Source organism: Vigna umbellata, chromosome 5, assembly GCF_029865625.1.
Source record: "Vigna umbellata cultivar VRB3 chromosome 5, Vumbellata_1.0, whole genome shotgun sequence".
NCBI lineage: Eukaryota > Viridiplantae > Streptophyta > Magnoliopsida > Fabales > Fabaceae > Vigna > Vigna umbellata.
This window is the reverse complement of record NC_142169.1, coordinates 67466177-67485246: the sequence shown is the minus strand read 5'-3', so window position 1 is coordinate 67485246 and position 19070 is coordinate 67466177. Positions and strand designations below refer to the sequence as shown.

Genomic DNA, 19070 nt, shown 5'->3' with positions numbered 1-19070 from the left:
ATCTTTGCGCTTGGGGCAATGACGCAGCTAGTGAGGTTCTAACCGAGGCGCGTCTATTGCTGGTTGAAAACTATTTCCAAACCCCCTCTTAGGCCTGGGCTTGTCTTGGGCCTTTGAGAATTTCTGGAAGGGCTCCCTCTGGGATAAAGTCCTGTAAGCTTAGTGAAAAGTAATTTTCATGTTGGAGAATCAATTTAAAATGTTGATGTGATGACCTTTGAAGGATATTTTGTAGTTTGTTCCATGTTAACTTATTGCATGAATTCCTTCTAAGAGAATTAAACATTTTAATTTTGTATTAAAACAGAAGAAAACTCACTTTTCCTGTTCTTAAGAAATTAATCACGAATTTTATAAATAAGTTCATACATAAATTATTTTAGCTTACATAAAATTTAGATTTTATTTATTTTTTGTTTCTTTTAAGTGTCTATCCAGAATTCTCCAATCGGGTCTATATAGTTCAGTCGTATTGGTAAATGTATAAAAACAAATTAAAAATGGAAACAAATTAAAAAGCAAACATTTATTTACAATACCTGAGATGGTGCATTGGGAGGAGCTGGTGTTTTGATGGTATATACTGAAATTAGAGTTTAAAATTCAGGTGTAGAATTTGAAATAAAACGACTGAAAAGTAAGCTTTAGTCTCAACTGATGTGAATGTCAGCAATCTTGGTAAATACTGTCATGTCCCTGAAGTGCAGATGCAGCTAAAACAATACCACAAACAAACCATTCCCGTATATTTTTATTCATTTCACTATTTTTATACATTGCCACTACTGGTTGGGTCTTGATTTGGTGTTTTGTTAGCTTAAATTCCTCTCTAACCATTTTGTCAGATCTTCATCTCTTTGCACCAAGAGGAACACCCCTCACGCTGCCAAAGGTGATTCCTCCACACAGCCTCCTAAGCCTTCACGTTTTCCCTACACCAGTCTTGGTTTTTCCAAGTGTTCCACATTGACAAAATGGAGAGTGGGGACCGTAAGAGCAAGACAATCTTATGTGTTACTTCTTCTTGATCTCACTCTTTTTTCAGATCATTCCTTTTGTTCCTCCACTTTCAGGAATCAGGAGGAATGGAGAAAAAAATTGTGATGCAAAAGTACGAGATTGGACGCTTCCTTGGACAAGGCAATTTCGCCAAAGTTTACCATGCAAGGAACTTGAAGACAGGCCAGAGCGTGGCCGTGAAAGTTATCAATAAAGAGATGATGATGATGAAGGAGGGTATGAAGGATCAAATCAAGCGCGAAATCTCAGTGATGCGCCTTGTGAGGCACCCCAACATCGTGCAGCTGTACGAGGTCATGGCAACCAAGACAAAGATATATTTTGCAATGGAATTGGTGAAAGGTGGCGAACTTTTTCATAAAGTGTCCCGAGGAAGGTTGAAGGAGGATGTAGCAAGAAAATATTTTCAGCAGCTGATTGATGCTGTTGATTACTGCCACAGCTTAGGGGTGTGTCATCGTGATCTCAAGCCAGAGAATCTTCTTCTTGATGAAAATGGGGATCTCAAAATTACGGATTTTGGTTTGAGCGCATTGGTTGAATCCAAAAAGAAGGATGGCCTTCTTCACACAATATGTGGAACTCCAGCCTATGTTGCTCCTGAGGTTATAAAGAATAAAGGATATGATGGAGCCAAGACAGATATATGGTCTTGTGGAGTGATTCTCTATGTTCTTTTGGCAGGTTTTGCTCCTTTCAACGACAGGAATTTGATGGAGATGTATAAGAAGATTATCAAAGCAGATTGCCAATTCCCAAAATGGTTCTCTATAGATGTGAAAAGACTTATTTATAGGATCCTTGATCCCAATCCAACGAGTAGAATTAGTGTTGCTAAGATTGTGCAAAGTCGTTGGTTTAGAAAGGGGTACGTGCAGACTGTAGAATATCAGCTGCCACCTTTGTTCCCCAGAAATGGAGATGATATCTTGGATGTTCAGGTTGTATTTGATTCATCAGATTCAGATGGCAGTCCAATGTCAACAAAAAAAGAAAGCCCCTTGAAGCTATATCAATTCAATGCATTTGATTTGATATCACTCTCATCAGGTCTTGATCTTTCTGGTTTGTTTGAAAATGATCAGAATGAAAGACAACTGACGAGATTTACTACCAGAGAAAGACCTTCTACTGTTGTATCAATGCTTGAAGAGATAGCACAGATAGATGATAAATTTAAAGTCTTGAAGAAAGATGGGATTGTTAGATTGGAGGGATGCAAATCAGGAATAAAAGGCCAACTCATCCTACATGCAGAAATTTTTGAAGTTACATCTTCCTTGCATGTTGTTGAGGTGACAAAAGTAGCTGGAAACACATTGGAATATTCAAAATTCAGGGAACAGTACCTCAAACCTTCTTTGAAAGAAATTATTTAAGTCTGTCAGGATATAAGCGGTGGCAATGGTAGCACCACAAAAGAAATTATTTAAGTTTGTTGAGAGACCTCTTTTTTATTGGATAGAAGGTGTTCTTTCACGCATTTTTGCATGGGATTAATTTGGCAAGATATCAATGTTTTTGTCTATAGAAATATGGTTTCTACTGCTGCCAGAATTATTTGAATTGCTACCATGGTAGTTATATATTCAATGGGTATTGCAATTGACAACCTAGTTGATTGCTTTGAACATCATCAACAGACAAACAAAATTCAGAAAACAGAAAACAAGAACTAAGCACTGTATATCTAGGCTGGCCACAACTCCTCTTGGGCTAAGAAAACGTTAAAGATAAAAAGGATTTTTAGCATAACTCAGCAACAAAAAGTTTTTTAATGTACTAAGAAAGTCTTTCAGAGTGGTTAGATTTTGATATCTGGGCTTTCACTCCACATGGTTATATTTTTTAAGTCCAAAGCAAATCATATGAAGACTTTCCTACTATAAACCTGAAGAAGCTTCCTTTACGTCTATTCCTTATAATTTTGTAAATGTCCCACATTGCATATTTTATAAAACCAAAACATATAACACCAAGTAAAATGGTAACTTAATATTTCTGGGACTTATTTAAGAAAAATAAAATTATAAACATAATATATATATATATATATATATATATATATATTATTTTTTATTAATTTATTTTTTTATTATGCTTACCAATTTTAATTTAATAAATATATATATATATAATATTAAAATGTTGTAAAAAAAATATGTATTAAGACATAATTAACCTTATCTAAAGAAGATGATGTTTTGTGAATGTTTTTTGGGACTTCCTTATCATTACATGGTTTCAATCAATTTTATAATGCCTTATTTTATTTTAAAAGTTTAAATTCATTTTATCAATGAATTGATCCTTTTTCAATTATATTCTATCCTTGCCTGAAGTTCTTATTTTTTATAATAATTAAATTTTCTCTTCCTAACTTTGTGTACTTACATGACATTAAGAGGTCATATTTGGTATAAATTCTCTTCAATAAAACAGGATATATCTACATTTAATGGATATGGATAATAAAGTTATTTTTCCAGTTTGATTATGCAATTTCATCCTAGTGTGAAATTTGTTCACCAAAATATATGTCTTTGCTTTCTCAAACTAGTTTGTTTATATAACTACTTAATATGGTTTAGTCTCTGTTTCTACTAAGAGTAATGTAAATTTAATTTTTTTGTTAAATATATTTAGGATCATGTTTTTTTGTGTTTTGTTTCTCTTTAAATGTTCATTTTCATTCTGTTATTTAGAAAACTTGTATTTTTAGTTTTGAAAATGTAACATTAAATTTTCTGAAAGGTGTTTTCTGCTAGGTGACTAAGATTGTCTGATGTCAGCTTTTGTGTGAAATCAGATTAGATCGGACGGTTTTTTTTTTTTTCTGAAATTAAATTAGAAATATTTTTATTTGAAAATAATCAGGGTTCTTTAGTTATCTTTCATCAATTGAAAGAAAATTAGTTTTCCTTTCCTTCTGCTCATCTGGGGACAACTCCTCTTCGTTCTCTTCATTCAACAGTGCCCCAAAGTACTGATAACCCTCAGATTTATAAAGGGCAATCCACCAGACACCTCCTTTGGAACATCAAAGTGTTGACTACGATTTTCTTCAAGAATTTGATAGAGAGGGGTCCCCAACGGAGTAGGAGTAATAAGAAACTTCCTAGCAGGCGTCCTAATGGACACATAGGAAGCAGGGGGTTCCAAAATCTTATACCCCTCTGGGGGAAACATAGCATCAAGTTCCTCATCCGTCCCTTGACGATTCCTCTCCTCAATATCCCTCTCCCACCTCAACAAATTGTACTATTCAATACCATCAACATGGGTAACACCAGGAGTATAAGCAACAGCAGGAGTAGCACCAGGCAATGGAGTAGCACTTCCCATAGTAGCAGGGATTTCATCCCATCCCAGAAAGCTTAGGAGTAGCATCCCAAGTCATACCAGCAGGTGTAGCACCGCCTGCAAAGGGACAAAACCAGAAAAAAATTATGGATATCAATTAGAATGTTTCTTTCACAGCCACAGCAGCGACCACTTACTTGCTTCCTTCTTTCAAGTAAGATAACTTTAAGAACCCTAATTATTTTTAAGGAAAATAATCTTAATATGATTTCAAAAAAAAAAAAAACGTGACACACCCTAATCATATTTAAAAAAAATGTCAAAAATACAATTTTTTTTATTTAAGAGGACGAACAATATTTCATGAACTAAAAACATATTTAAATTTTAATTTTTTCATAAAAACATAAAAACCCATTTTTAAGATAAATAGAAACTAAAACCTTTTTTATAAAATTAAAACCATCATTCTGAAATATTTTGAACAGGGAAAATATATTTTATCCTAAATGTGAAGTATCAGATAAGTAAACTAATAGGGATTACATTTAGCAATGTGTATACGCAGTTGTGGCTGGACTCCAGATCTGATATTAGTAAACTTCTGTTGGGCCGAGAGACACTATATTCTATATGGTCCAGAAATTTAATATACTATTTATTATTGGGCATTCTTATCTCACTAAAATTTCTGAACACATTTTTTTTATTCTAATAAACTTTTTCTGAATGCACTTTTTATATTCTGAAAAACCCATTCTAAAGGAGGAAGATACTAAAAAATTTCATAGATGTTGGAAAAACAATCTTATTGTTGATGAATTGATAGATGATACATTTTCATTTCAACCAACTTCTTTATGTTTTGGAAAAATACAAAATAAAAGCAAAAAATAATTAATTTCAAGCATAATCCTTGTAAAAAAGTTGAATGTGTTTTAGTGAGTTATTAATGAGATAGAATATCTTAATTTTACTTGGGATCAATATTGAAGATATAATAGAAAAATATCACAGTTGGTATGTTTAATCATGAAATAATAAAAATTTTGAGTTGTTATCTCAGTGTGTATGCAATAACAGTTTTTTTTTTCTTAAATATTAATTAGGTTTTTTTAAATGTATGTCCTATACCAAGGATCAAGCAATTAAGTTTAAAATAATTTAAATCTTAAAACCATTTATATTTTGTATTAAATTGGATTTTTACATAAATGATAGCTGTAAATTTAAATAATAAAAAAAAGTACATTTGAATATGAGTTGAGTATATAATTGAAAGTGTGCAACATTAGCAGGAGGTGACATTAGTAGGTTGCACGCCAAAGACTCTTTATGTGTGATTCATGATATGATTGACATTGTAAATACTTGCTTATTTTTTATTCACTTCAAAATCATCGCCTCTGATTTGTGGTTGAATATTTGAATCCTCGGTTACATCCCAACCACATACAACACAAAATAAACCCAATAATATAAACACGCTAACCAGTTCTTCTAAACATTCTTGGTAGACCATTTTGTCGGCAAATAATATTATTAATATTAATTTATTCCTTAATAAACATTATTTCCTCCTCTAAAAACATATTTCAGTCAAATTACTCGTTTTCTGGGCTGATCATTACCATCATTGTTTAATATTATATTTCTACAACATAATATATTTTGATTGTTGGTGTAAAATATTGGGAAACAAATAATGATAACGATGATGATATACTTATAACATGTATGAAAAATATTATGTATAATTTTAAAGTTAGATAGTGATTGTTGCTTCCTACAATGGATCTTATGAGTGATGTCACAGTCACACAACACCTGTAGGCCTCAACTCCAACAATCCAACGAATTTGAAGATGCTACCTAGGAGACACTTTTTTAAGGTCAGATTTATCTTGAAAGAAAGTAATAATGTATTTTATTTCTTGTCGTGTTTCATGATGTTCTGCTTCTCTTTTCAAACTGGTGTAACCTAGATGGATTATGAGTAAGATGAATTGGTGTTGTCTGGCTTCTAACTACTCAATTAAGAAACGTAATTAGGGCAACGTGGAGGGTAAATATGTAAGTGGAAGATTTGTTTAAGGTAATTTATTAGCGTCTTCATGACTTTGGAAGAAACGCAGAAACAGAAAATGACTGATTAAAATTAGGCAAGATATGAACAAATGATAGGAAGACAGGTTTAGGTGAATCGAAGATAGCTTATCTGCTTATATAAAGTTGAAATTTGATTGGTGGTTTGTGTTATGATAACCACTTCTTTTTCCACACTTTAACAAGTTATGTGATTTTTATAATGGAGACATTCAACACCTGTTTTCACACCATATGCTCCAAAAATCAAATCACCATCACAACTCAAACCACCACATCCCAATTATCCCATCTAAATACATATCCTTCAAACAAAATATTTAATATTATTATTATTATTATTATTATTATGAGACGTGTCTATTTATTATTTAGTCACAATTTATTATTTAGTCACAAATATTAAATACACTGTGTTTTGTTTTAGAACATCAATTTTTATTTTTATTTTGAATAAGACTGTGTAAAAGGTTATTCTTTAAAATATGAAGTTCAATAAATGATTAATCTCAAAGGATAATTTAAATAAAATTACATCGTAATATATTAAACAAATAAAACTAATATTTCTAAAAAAGAATTTAAAAAAATTGTACTACTAACTGGAAGTTTAAAAAAAATTAATCTGTTTAAAACAAAATTTAATTATTCACTGTGATAATAAAACAAATGCTAATAAACCCACTTTATTTGTAAACGTGTTATTAAAATAATTAAATCGATTACAAATAACTATTCATTAAAAAAACTTATTTACCATTTATTAAATTTTATCCATAAATTTATATTAGTACGTATTTTTCTGTCCTTCTTAACTTTAACTTATTCCAAACAAAACTCCAATGGCAACAAAACTATTAACAACAATACAATTAGCATGTCGTTATGCCAATGTATGAAAACATTACAAATTAAAATAATATAATTATTGTATTCAAATTCTAAAACATTATCTTGTTTTAAAGTCTGAAACTCTTATTATTGTTTTATTTATAAAATATATTTTGAAAGATTTTAAAAATATATGTTTAAATTATCTTAATATCTACTTAAAAAGTTTACACTTATATGTTTTGAATTATTTAGTAAATATTTTATTTTATTTCCTATTTTAATATATTTTGAATTATTTATTATTGTAAGAATTAAAAATGATATAACCAATTAAGTAATACAAAATTACATATATTTTAGATACATAATCGACTATCTAACTTAAATATATATATATATATATATGTTTACCTTACAAATGAATTGTGTCGGTTTGAAAAGTTGCTTTAAATTTTCTTTCCACACACGTCGACAAAGGCAAACAAGAGAGGGGAGCAACTTTCTTCCAACATCCATACTCTTTTCCTTTCCAAGATCTAGATTTAAACTTTGTAAATTAAAAAATAAAATAAAGTGTTAAATTATTTTGGTTAAGTAATTGTTACCCAATTAAAATATTAGGTTACATGTAACATCTGATTTTTTTTAAATAGTATTAAATATGTTTCTAAATTCTAAATTTCAACATAACATTAGAATTAGTTTACATTTTATTTTTCAAACTTTAAAAAACTATGATTATTTTAAGTTAATGATGTTTTTTTCTTCAGTTTGTTAAATAATGTTTTAGACTGAGATTTGAGTAAAATGTATTAAAATGATGTAAATAATTCAAATGTTATTTTAAAATTTGTTTGACAGATAAAAAAATTAACTTAGTTTAGTTAAAAGTATTATATTAATTATTTTTTAAAGTTTGAGAACTAAACTATATCAAATTTATACAAATTTTAATTTTGTATCAAAGTTTAAAAGTTAAAAACATATTTAACTTATAAAAATATTATCCCACTTTTCACCTAATATTATTTGGATAAAATAACTAAAAGTATCATTTAATATATTATTGAAAGTCATCAATCTATTATATATAAAATCAATTTACAATATATAAATATGTATAAACTTTACTTTACAATTTAAATTTGTAAAATTAAATTAGATTTAAAGTTCATTTCATAACACGAAAATAATGGATTAGAGTCTATTTTAAGAAACTTTGATGATATAAAAGAATTTATATATATATATATATATATGATAACAAGAAAATAATAAAATTAAAATTATAAAAATAAATATTAATAAAATTTATAATTTTATTATAAATAATTTTTATTTATCTTTTAAGTAATTTTTTATTGTATATAATTATTTTAGATAAAAAAAATAGTTAAATGTAGAAAAGCAAACCGTCAACCAAAAAATAGTTAAATTTAAAAGATCGGTTAGTTAAAAAATAAAATTAGTGAGATAATTATTTTAATTTAAAAAATAAAAATTATAAAAAAAGTGTGTACATAAAAAGATGAATTTCGTTTACATAATGGTATAAATATTATAAAAGGAAATGTGCAATTGATAATAAAATGGAATTTTATAAGGTTGAATTTAAAACCTAACTAAAGTAAAAAAATTTATGAAGCTATAGTTTATCTTGTGGTGGGCTTATATGGAAGAAGGATTTTATTATTGAGAAAAGGGGAGTAATTTAAATCTCTTGGGATTTTTCTTTTGTGTAGAGGACTTGGAAAATAACAAATGAGAGTGAGGGAGGAGACAGAAATAAATTATTTTGAGGGCACCTGTTCCTGTTGGTTCCTTTAATTTGCCACTCTGCAATTCAATAAATGCTCCAACCTGTGGTCTGTGGGCCATATAAACCACCACCACAGAGAGCAGCAAGCAAGGAAGATGATACGTGTTACAATTTTGTTGGGTTAAAATAAAATCCTTATTTAATAATATTTTAATAATGTAACAGCATTTAAATTATTTTTAAAATATTAACTATCAAAAATTAAAAATTATTTTATTAATAATGATAAATATCTCACCATCAATAATAAAATATCTTAAATCATGAACATTGGCACTTGTTTATCGTTTGATTTGTCCATTGTTATTTTGATGAATAAATTCTTCAATATTAAAAAAATAAAAAAAATAATTGGAGAAATACATTGTTTTGAATCAATTATTATTATTTTGTCTTAATTCTCGTAAAAAAATGTAAGCAGAAAATTCAAAAAATACTTTATTTACAAAATTAGTTAATCAATTATAATATGTTTTTATTGAATAAAAAGAGTACGTAACTAAATCATATATATATATATATATATATATATATATATATATATATATATATATATATCCATTGTTAATGATTTAAGTAAAATTAATATTAATTCATAACATATTTAAAGAGGTTTGGTGATTCCAAAAAGACACTGGAAGCATGATAAGCCTATTAATTTCAAAGATAAAAACTATGGAATGAAAAAAAAAAAAAAAGCTAAAAGGAAGATGACCTAATAAAAAAAAAAGTTGAAAGTTCCAAAATATTTATTTTACATAATTAATTATTTGATCTCTAATAACTTTATGTAGTTAAAATTGTTAAAAAGATGATGAAAGTTATTTATTATATCATCATAATGATTTATTATAAACATGATTTTTGTTTTACATGTTGTGGCAAAACAAATTTATAATGGTTTATCACATAAATTATAACAATAATATTATCGAATCATGTATAAATTTAGCATTACATAAGATAAGTCGGGAATGTGTTTGGTTAAAGTGTATAATTTAACATCTACAACAAACTTGTGCTCTATCATAGAAAAAATATATAGATTCTACAATTATATATAAAGATAACAGTCAATTAAAAATGTGACATAGAGATCCAAAAGATTCATTTATGTGAAAAAATTTTGATAGATCTATTTACAAAATCTTTACCAAGTAAAACTTTTTAACAATTGGTTTACAAGATTGGACTTAGCTATCTTAATAATATAGAATTTATGTGAGAGAAAAAATAGAAAATGTGACGAACATTATTATTGTATTAAATAATTAAAAAATGTATACTTTTTATCTTTAACTGTGTTTTTATCCAAAATATTTGTACTATTAAGATTTTAACAAGACACATTATATAATTAACGGTGTGGTGTTATGAATTAATTGTTGTTTATTGTTAGAGTTACTCATGTGACTACTTAATTTGTTATAGTTAATCATATGATTGATTAACCTTTATGATATTTTAATATTTGTACTAATTATTTGATTTGTAGTTGAGTTACATTTTGTATTTATATATGCAAACTTTTTATGTTTTCTTTTCCTCCTACTATTAGCTTTATTTTATATTAAATGTATTTAATTTTTATAACATAATGAAAAGATTTGTAAAAATAGGATTAAATATAGTTTTAGTTTCTTAATTTTCAATAAAATTTGGAATTAGTTTCTTTTTAAAATTTTGACTCAATTTAGTCTTTCAATAAGATATATGGATTTAGTTTTCTTAATTAAATTTTGTCAAATTTATTTGACATTTCAAATATATTTAATGATAATATCTAAATTGTTTGTACAGTTTGACATTTTCTTTAAATGTTAACTGAAAAATATATTTAAAATTTCAAATAAAATTAACAAAATTGATTAAAAAAATTAAACTCGTACAATTCTAAAACAAAAACTAAATTAATCCAAAACTTTAAAAAAAACTAATTCTAATTTTTTAAAATTTAAAAAACTAAATATATATTTAACTCTAAAAAGAATATTATCATATAGAATATATCTTTGTTGTTGATCAAAACTAAATCTGATTTATCATGTTGAAACATTAAAGTAGATATTTTCTTTTTATTTCTTAGTATCCAGGTTTACAAATTTTGTCCTAAGGTGTGCAATTCTGCTCCAACAGAAGAATTTTGAACGGAGAACTAAGAAAAATGGATTTTGATGACGTCATGCAACTTGAACAGAGAACCAAACATGGATGACGTACCATGATGTCATGCAATGTTTCTTTCAGAACTGATAAGTAATCAGTATCAGTCCCATCTCCAAGATTAATAGCCAATGCTTTCCTATTTATTGCCTCTGTCCTACAGAACCCTTTTGTGCCAAACTTGTGTATGAGATTTTAAATAGCATTATAGTGGATTCTATTTTTAGATAAATTTTGGAAATTTATTGTGCCACTACAAAGATAACACATGTAGAAGAAAAGCCATCCATTTAGATAATGATCTCTGCTTAATTTCTCTCTCTCTTTTTATGGACTTTGACCATGTAAGTACGCTTTTTTTTTTTTCTCTTCAATTTGCTTAACTTGTTACTTTTATAACATAATAAGCGTCTGTGTATTTATGTTTTCAAAGACTAAACATCAACTTATAAAGGGAAACTGAACACGCATTTGGGAAGACGAGTCTTAATAATACTTTGCGTTAACTAGTTGAAATTTACAACAATTACTTTACAGGGTTAAAGCCCAACTTTGTTCTCAAGTAAATGAGAGCTTCTTTGTGCATGGTTAAGAAATAAGAAACTTCAATAATACTTTATAATACCTGCAGCTTAACCATACCCTAGCTTTTAGATTGGACAAAACGATACTTATTTTTTAAGTATGAAACCTTTGACAAATACAACATGTTAACTTAGTGTGCAACTAAACCAGGTTTCCATCCATTTTCTTCAGCATGCTATGCACTGAAATTGCCAGAATTTGATCGAGCAAAAACAAAGTAACAATTTGTAGCAGGAGGAATATTCTTAGTTACTGGTGTTTTTTAATAGGAAAATGACACTTGAACAACCATTTTTGACAACATTTAGACACGTGCACACGTGTCAAAATCTGAGTGGTCCATTTTCATTTAATTTTTCCAACTGCACCACTCAGATTTTGACACGTGTGCGCGTGTCTAAATGTTGTCAAAAATGGTTGTTCAAGTATCATTTTCCTTTTTAATATTGTAATGGTCATTGAATGTGTTCATCAGTTACACCTTCAAACACGAAAGGATATGTTCCTCTTCCAAAGGAAAAGATATGCTCGTTTATATTATAGGCCATTAGCCCATGGACACGTTCTACGTCAATCTCTCTCACCAGTCCCCCACTTATTTAACATGTATCAAGAGATACATCTCCAATTTCAAAGGAATTTCTGAAGAGACAAAGAGGCAGTGGATTGCCACCTGGACTAGCACTAAACCGTTTTGCTATTTCTGATTAGTTGATGTACAAAGCCAAAGTAATGTACAGTTTAGCAACAACGAATGAAGAAAAGTAGAAATACATACACATATACACATTCACTATATTCAATTAGCCATTTGTTTCTCGTATATAATTTAAGCATACCAACACAGTAGGCACCTAGCGCTTCAGTCAATAAGCAAACCTAAAAGCAGGAGAATTCTGTGGGCAAAATTTTTTACCGATTTTCATACACAATCTATAAAAAAATAAATAAAGCAAAAGAGAAAGTGAGAGACGGAGAGAAGGTTTTAGTTTTACCCTTTTCTCTTCTCTACCTCACTAAACGGAAGGCATATAGCATGGGCTTCCGATTTCAGAAGAAATATCCGAAACAGATTCAGAAAGTCCACGTAGCAAGGAAGGTTGAGGTGTAGACAATCCTGAAGAAGTTGAAGACTCCTCCACCATCAAATTCTGCAGTCCTGGCTTCAATTCATTGTTACAAAACCTCTCATATTCAGCTCTATCCCCTCCCTTTTTCTTCACCTCCACCACAACCAAACTAGGTGTCAACTCAAAAATCTCAGCAGCAATGGTCAAAGGCCCTTTCACCCCCTCTCGGGTACCCTCCAAACTCACCCTGCAATCCTTTTTCCTCACTGTAAACCTCACCAACTGAGCAATCTCCTCCAACTTGGAAATAATCCTGTTAACTGGTGCAGCAGTCACGAACCTGGTTTCATCTTCCTTCTCCTCAAACAACCCAGAGAGATCAAACCCAGGGGAAAACGATATAATGTCGAAAGCATTCAAACTAGGTGGTCTAGGCAAAGGAGCATTCTTTCTCCTAACTTCAACCTCGGAATCAGACTCCGAAATCGAGTAATCCGAAAAAGAAGCAACAGAAGCAACATCGTCATCATTGTCCAAAAGCACGTCATCATCCACATTGCAAAGCCTGTCATCCTCAACATAAAACTTGATCTGCTTGAACCCTTTCTTGAACCACTTGTTCTCCATAATATCGGGAATCGCAATCCGGGTTTCGGGCTTGGTGTCAAGAAGCCTCGTGAGAAGCCTGGACAAATCAGGAGAAAACCACCTGGGACACCGAAACTCCCCTCTGTAAATCTTCTTATACATTGCCATAACATTCTGGTCGTGGAAGGGTAAATACCCCGCCATCAACACAAACAACACGACCCCACAAGACCAGAGATCCACCTTGGCACCATCGTATCCTTTCCTCGCCAAGACTTCGGGAGCAACATACGCAGGTGTCCCACAAAAAGTATGGAACAACCCATCCTGTCGGATTTGATCAGAAACCGCACTCAACCCGAAATCCGAGACCTTAAGATTACCATTCTCATCAAGCAAGAGATTTTCAGGTTTGAGATCTCTATGGTACACCCCTCTGGCGTGGCAGAACCCCACCGCGGAGATTAACTGCTGAAAGTACTTCCTGGCAACCTCTTCTTTGAGCCTTCCTTTCGCGACCTTGTTGAAAAGCTCGCCCCCGCGAACGTATTCCATTACGAAATAGATCTTGCTCTTGGTGGCCATTACTTCGAAGAGTTGGACAATGTTGGGGTGGCGCACGCGGCGGAGGATGGAGATCTCGCGCTTTATATGTGCCACCAAACCTCCCTTCAGAATCTTCTCCTTGTCGATTACCTTGATGGCCACGCCTTCGCCGGTTTTGAGGTTCCGCGCGTAGTAGACCTTTGCGAAGGTTCCATGTCCAAGGAGTTTCCCAATCTCGAAACGACCCAATAGAAGGTTCGATGGCTCCCTCTTGTGATGGCTCGTGGGGGTGGCGGCGGCCATGGATGGCCCTTGGATTTGAAATTTGGAGGCTAAAGTTTTGTTTTGTTTTGGTTGAAGGAAGAGAATAATGAAGGTGGTTGGTGGTGATTGGTGTCTGGATTGGCCTGTATTGAAGGTTGTTGAAAAGAGTGAACGGATGGAGGAAGGAACAAGGTTGTGGTTTTGATTTGTTTGAGGTTTCCTATGTGTGAGAGAGAGAGTGTGATGATGTGTGTAAATAAATTTATCGTATTTGGTTCAAATTCAAACAACAGGTGAGGGAATGAACGAGAGAGAGATGCTTATATAAGGAAGAGTATATACCACCATTAATTCGTTTCTATTTTTCTTTTGCTTTTTTATCTTTTCCTTTTTATTTATTTATTTGCTTTTGCAATTTGTACTGCTAATACTTTCGCTTTTCTTATTGTTTTATTTCACATTAGCCAATTGTTGTGCCACAAAAATCGAACCAGCAAAATTGAACACCTTTTCCGGTGCCACAATATCCTGAACTACCAAAACTTACACCAATTAGGGTTTTTGTGTTTTTAGTCAAAGGAAAAAAGTGAAAGATTGAAGCATTTTTATGGTTCTATTGTTATGTTTTTTAAATTAAATAAACATTTGTATTATTAAATTTGATTTAAAAAGGTAATCACATAATTATTAAAAAATTTATTTCAAACTTATTTTTATAATAGTTATTTGTGACAAATTAGAAATGGACGTTAATTCCATAAGTTTATAAGTTTAATTTTAAAAAAATTAAAATTGGGTTGATTCAATTTTTATTTTAAATTTTGATATTGCAATACCACGTAGAACCCCAGACTCTTTAAATTATATTAGCAAAAAAAAAAAAAATATTCTATGAATAACTTATATATACAAAACTTATATTTACTAGATAGAGACTACAATAATTATATATATATATATATATATATATATAATTATTTCACTAATAACATTTTAATATCATAATAACATTAATAACCAATGACTAATAAATAAAATTATTACTCTTGGTATATGTATTTTTAAAAAGTTCTCGCTAAGCATATTTTAATAAATATATTTAAAACAAAGTAAACATTTCGATTCAACTTACCTCTACTCCAATTTCTAAATGGAAGATTCAAAAGTCAAATTAAGTTAAACAATTATACTATTTTATTTTATAAAAGCAACCTTTAAGATATATGTAATTGTATACATATATGATATATTATTATTTTGTGTTATCGTATAATTATTAATTAATTAATTAATTATTATGAAATTTTGTGTTATTATTAATTAATTATTAATAAATTGGTTTATATAATTTGAGTTTGGTCTGTCGATTAAAATGATTATTATTTTTTATTGAGAAAAATGAAGATTTATTGGACTTTTAGGTCTCAACATGTGTTTTTGTGGTCTTCCAAGCTTATGGGTACTTACTTTTCCCTCTTCATTGGCACTCACACATGTAGTGGTGGCTGCTAGTGCAGCCACCTTTTCACCAACACGTGTATCTGTCACTGCTCACCTGTAATTTCGTATCATGTATTGCTAACCAATTCAAGTCGGTTGCAAATTTTCAATTCAAAGATAACATAAATAATAATCGTATTTATACTATTAAAGGATATGGATAATAATTAAAATAGTACTATATAAAATATTATAAATTACTTGTAAGAGTTTAACAAGTATTAAATTTGTTATATTGAATTTTACTGTATGATTCGCGAAAACACTATGCTGCATTCTTTTTAAATTAGCGAAAGAAATTGATAAATTTTAGAAAATTATAACTATGAGTAAACTGTGTAATATTTTTAAATGTATAAATTTTTAAACTAAAATTATATAAAAAATAATATTATTTTAATTTAATTTTGATAAAAATAATAATTATATCAAGATAACACTCTTTCAGTTAAGAATGTTTTAGTTAAATTTTAACACGATTTTAATTTTAAAAATATTTTGAATTAATATCGTGTTATTTTAATATGACTATTTTACAATAAAATTATATATTATCGTGACACAATTTATTTATAATATCTTTTTAATTTTTCTAAAAAGTTGCACTTGTTTTCGTCTGTTGGTGTTATTAGCCTACTATGATCATTTAACAAACACACGTAACATATGAATTTTGTTACATGCCATGTTCTGGGATTAATCTTATTATAGAACATGGGTTTCGTTGTTATTTATGTTTTGTGTTGGACCAGAATTCCATGAAAAGAAACCGAGACTTAGTGGGTGGTAGTTTCGGAACTCAAAGAAGAAGGCTTGCAAGAAACTGAGGCTGTCACGTAGCATGGTCTGAAGGATAACAACTTTTCAAGAATTATACTATTTCTTCACGCAACAATGTACTGTACGTGTTTCCTCTGATTTAAGCTTCTGCCTATATTTTTATGCACCATAACTTTCCTTTCCTTTTCAGTTTTCTATTTGGTCGGTCACAATAAAAAATTTCATCGTTTCGAGGATAAAATCGTCTATAAACATTTCTTTTAATTTATTGAAATTATTTTTGGAATAAATTTGTGGTGGAATATTTGAAATTCAAACATTCACATAAACAAAACTTTATTTTTAAGGGTTAATTGTATTTTTAATTTTTAAATTCTAATATGAAATTGATTTTTTTTAATTTTGATATATTTACTTATTTTAAAATATGAAAATCAAAATTTATAAAAGTTCATAAATATTATTTATTTATTTTCGCAAGTTTTCTATAATTATTGTAGAATATATTATAAGTTTTATGTTTATTTATATTGTTTTTTCTATTGCATATTATGGGTACATGTGTTTTGTCTTAATAAATAATGAGAAGAGAATTTTGGAAATGATTAATTTTGTGAAGTGAATGGAGAAAGAAAGAATAGAATAAAGCAGGAGTTGAAAAGTCAACTCTGTGTGGGTGGTAGAAATGGTTATGACACGCAATGGGTAAGCTTATAATATATAATGAATGAAGTTTTGAAATTAATTAGTTGAGTAGTTGATTTTGCCTCCAATTTCTTTTCGCTGATATTGTAGGTTACTGTCGGTTTCGGATTCATATATTTTTTCATGTCATGTTTAGCTTAGTTAGAGCAACATTAAATTTACACATCAAATTCAGTATAAAAAAGATTATATTAAACACTGAACGACTTTTATGTAAAACCTTATTGCAACAAAATCATATGCTTCAATTAACATAATCATGGTACTTGTTCTGAAAAATATTTATATCACTTTTGCACTCTGTTTGTTTAAGCAATTTAAATTAAGCTACGTGCTGTTGGCATAAATGCTAAAAAAATATGTATGTATACTGCAAAGTTATTAATCTTTTATGAGATTATGGAAGACGCTCAAATGGTAATAAGAGTTTTAATTTTTAATTTTTTTAATAAATTTTTTAAATGTCAATAAAGTGATTAATTACAAATACAATAATTTGGTGTATCCTTTATCACTTTATCTTTTGATTATTTTCACGTAATTTTATCATTTTCTTTGCTTGAACAATAGTTCAGTTTATGGTTTTCATATGTAGATGTATCGGCCATGTTTTACGTTTTGAATCTGTAAAAAAGGAATTAAAAACGGTGTCTTAAAATAAAAAGCAATTACTATTTTAGATGGTAACAGTAGTGGGAGAAAGAAAAGGTCATAAAAGATACTGAATTTAATTGAAATAATTAATGATATACATAATCATATTTTGAAAAGGAAAAGTACAATTTCTATTTTGTTTTTTCAAGGAAGATTAAAATGGATATTTGGTAGGAAATTAAAATAGTAATAATAATAATAATAATAATAATAATAATAATAATAATAATAATGCAATCAATACAGTGTACAACTTCCTTATTTGTTCCTCATCAAGAAAAGACCATGGGCCTTTATTTTGGATCCGCTGGGCTAGTCTCCTTTTAAAGTCCAAAAATCAATTGGACACAAAAAAAAATTATGGTTACTCTCTACACTACTTCAATTGTTCTCTTCATCACCACATATTTTTAAAATTTTAACACTATCTTTTATATTTTAAAAAATCTTACACTCTATTTCTTTTCTTCAACGATGTTCGTTAAAAAAAAATTCTTCAATATTAACTGATGTGACCACATCCGTTCAAGCTTTATATTTTATTTTAGTTTTTACTTTAAATTGATTAAATAAAATAAAAGTCAATTTAATTAAATTAAATTAATAATTATTATTTCATTAAATAAAATAAAATTAATTTATGTGATATATTATAAAAAAGAGATTTAAGTAACCTAAAAATTAATTTAAAATATAATATTTTAATAAACTAAAAGCTAAAACAAAAAAGAAAAACTTGAATAAATGTGATTATAATTAATTAAAAAATAATATAATTAAATTAAATTAATAATAATTATTTCATCAAATAAAATAAAATTAATTTATATATAATTATGTAACAAATTTAAAAGAGATTTAAATAATATCTATATATTAATTTAAAATACAATAAATTAATAAACTAAAAACTAAAAAAAATTAAAAAAAAAACATAAATCTTGAGCGGACGTGGCATATCTATTGAAGAATTTTTTTTTCAACAGATATCCGTTGAAGAATTTTTTTTCAACCGATGTCGACAAAAGAAGTAGGAATGTATGATTTTTTAAAATATAAATGATAGTTTTGGAATTTTTTTAAAAAATATGGTGGTGTAGGAAACAATTTGGGGTGAAGGAATAACCTAAAAA

The 19070-nt window shown here is 28.7% G+C and overlaps 3 protein-coding genes and 1 non-coding gene across 4 annotated transcripts; 2 read left to right on the top strand and 2 right to left on the bottom strand.

The window, feature by feature from the left end:
* On the top strand, positions 1-151 carry LOC124825985 (U4 spliceosomal RNA). The gene has a single exon (XR_007027800.1). It is a non-coding gene; the product is annotated as a U4 spliceosomal RNA (small nuclear RNA).
* Positions 16-759, bottom strand: LOC124825880 (syntaxin KNOLLE-like protein). The gene is made up of 2 exons (XM_047298608.1): positions 687-759; positions 16-151 (listed from the first exon to the last, which is right to left on the bottom strand). Exons 1-2 carry the CDS (start codon positions 757-759, stop codon positions 54-56), a joined length of 171 nt encoding a protein of 56 aa, XP_047154564.1. The 3' UTR covers positions 16-53.
* A 122-nt stretch (positions 760-881) lies between these two features.
* Positions 882-2399, top strand: LOC124825886 (CBL-interacting protein kinase 5-like). The gene has a single exon (XM_047298616.2). The coding sequence runs from the start codon at positions 1086-1088 to the stop codon at positions 2397-2399; it is 1314 nt and encodes a 437-aa protein (XP_047154572.1). The 5' UTR covers positions 882-1085.
* Positions 2400-12585: 10186 nt separating this feature from the next.
* LOC124825887 (CBL-interacting serine/threonine-protein kinase 12-like) lies at positions 12586-14764 on the bottom strand. Its single transcript, XM_047298617.2, has one exon. The coding sequence runs from the start codon at positions 14335-14337 to the stop codon at positions 12847-12849; it is 1491 nt and encodes a 496-aa protein (XP_047154573.1). The 5' UTR covers positions 14338-14764; the 3' UTR covers positions 12586-12846.
* Positions 14765-19070: the final 4306 nt, after the last annotated feature.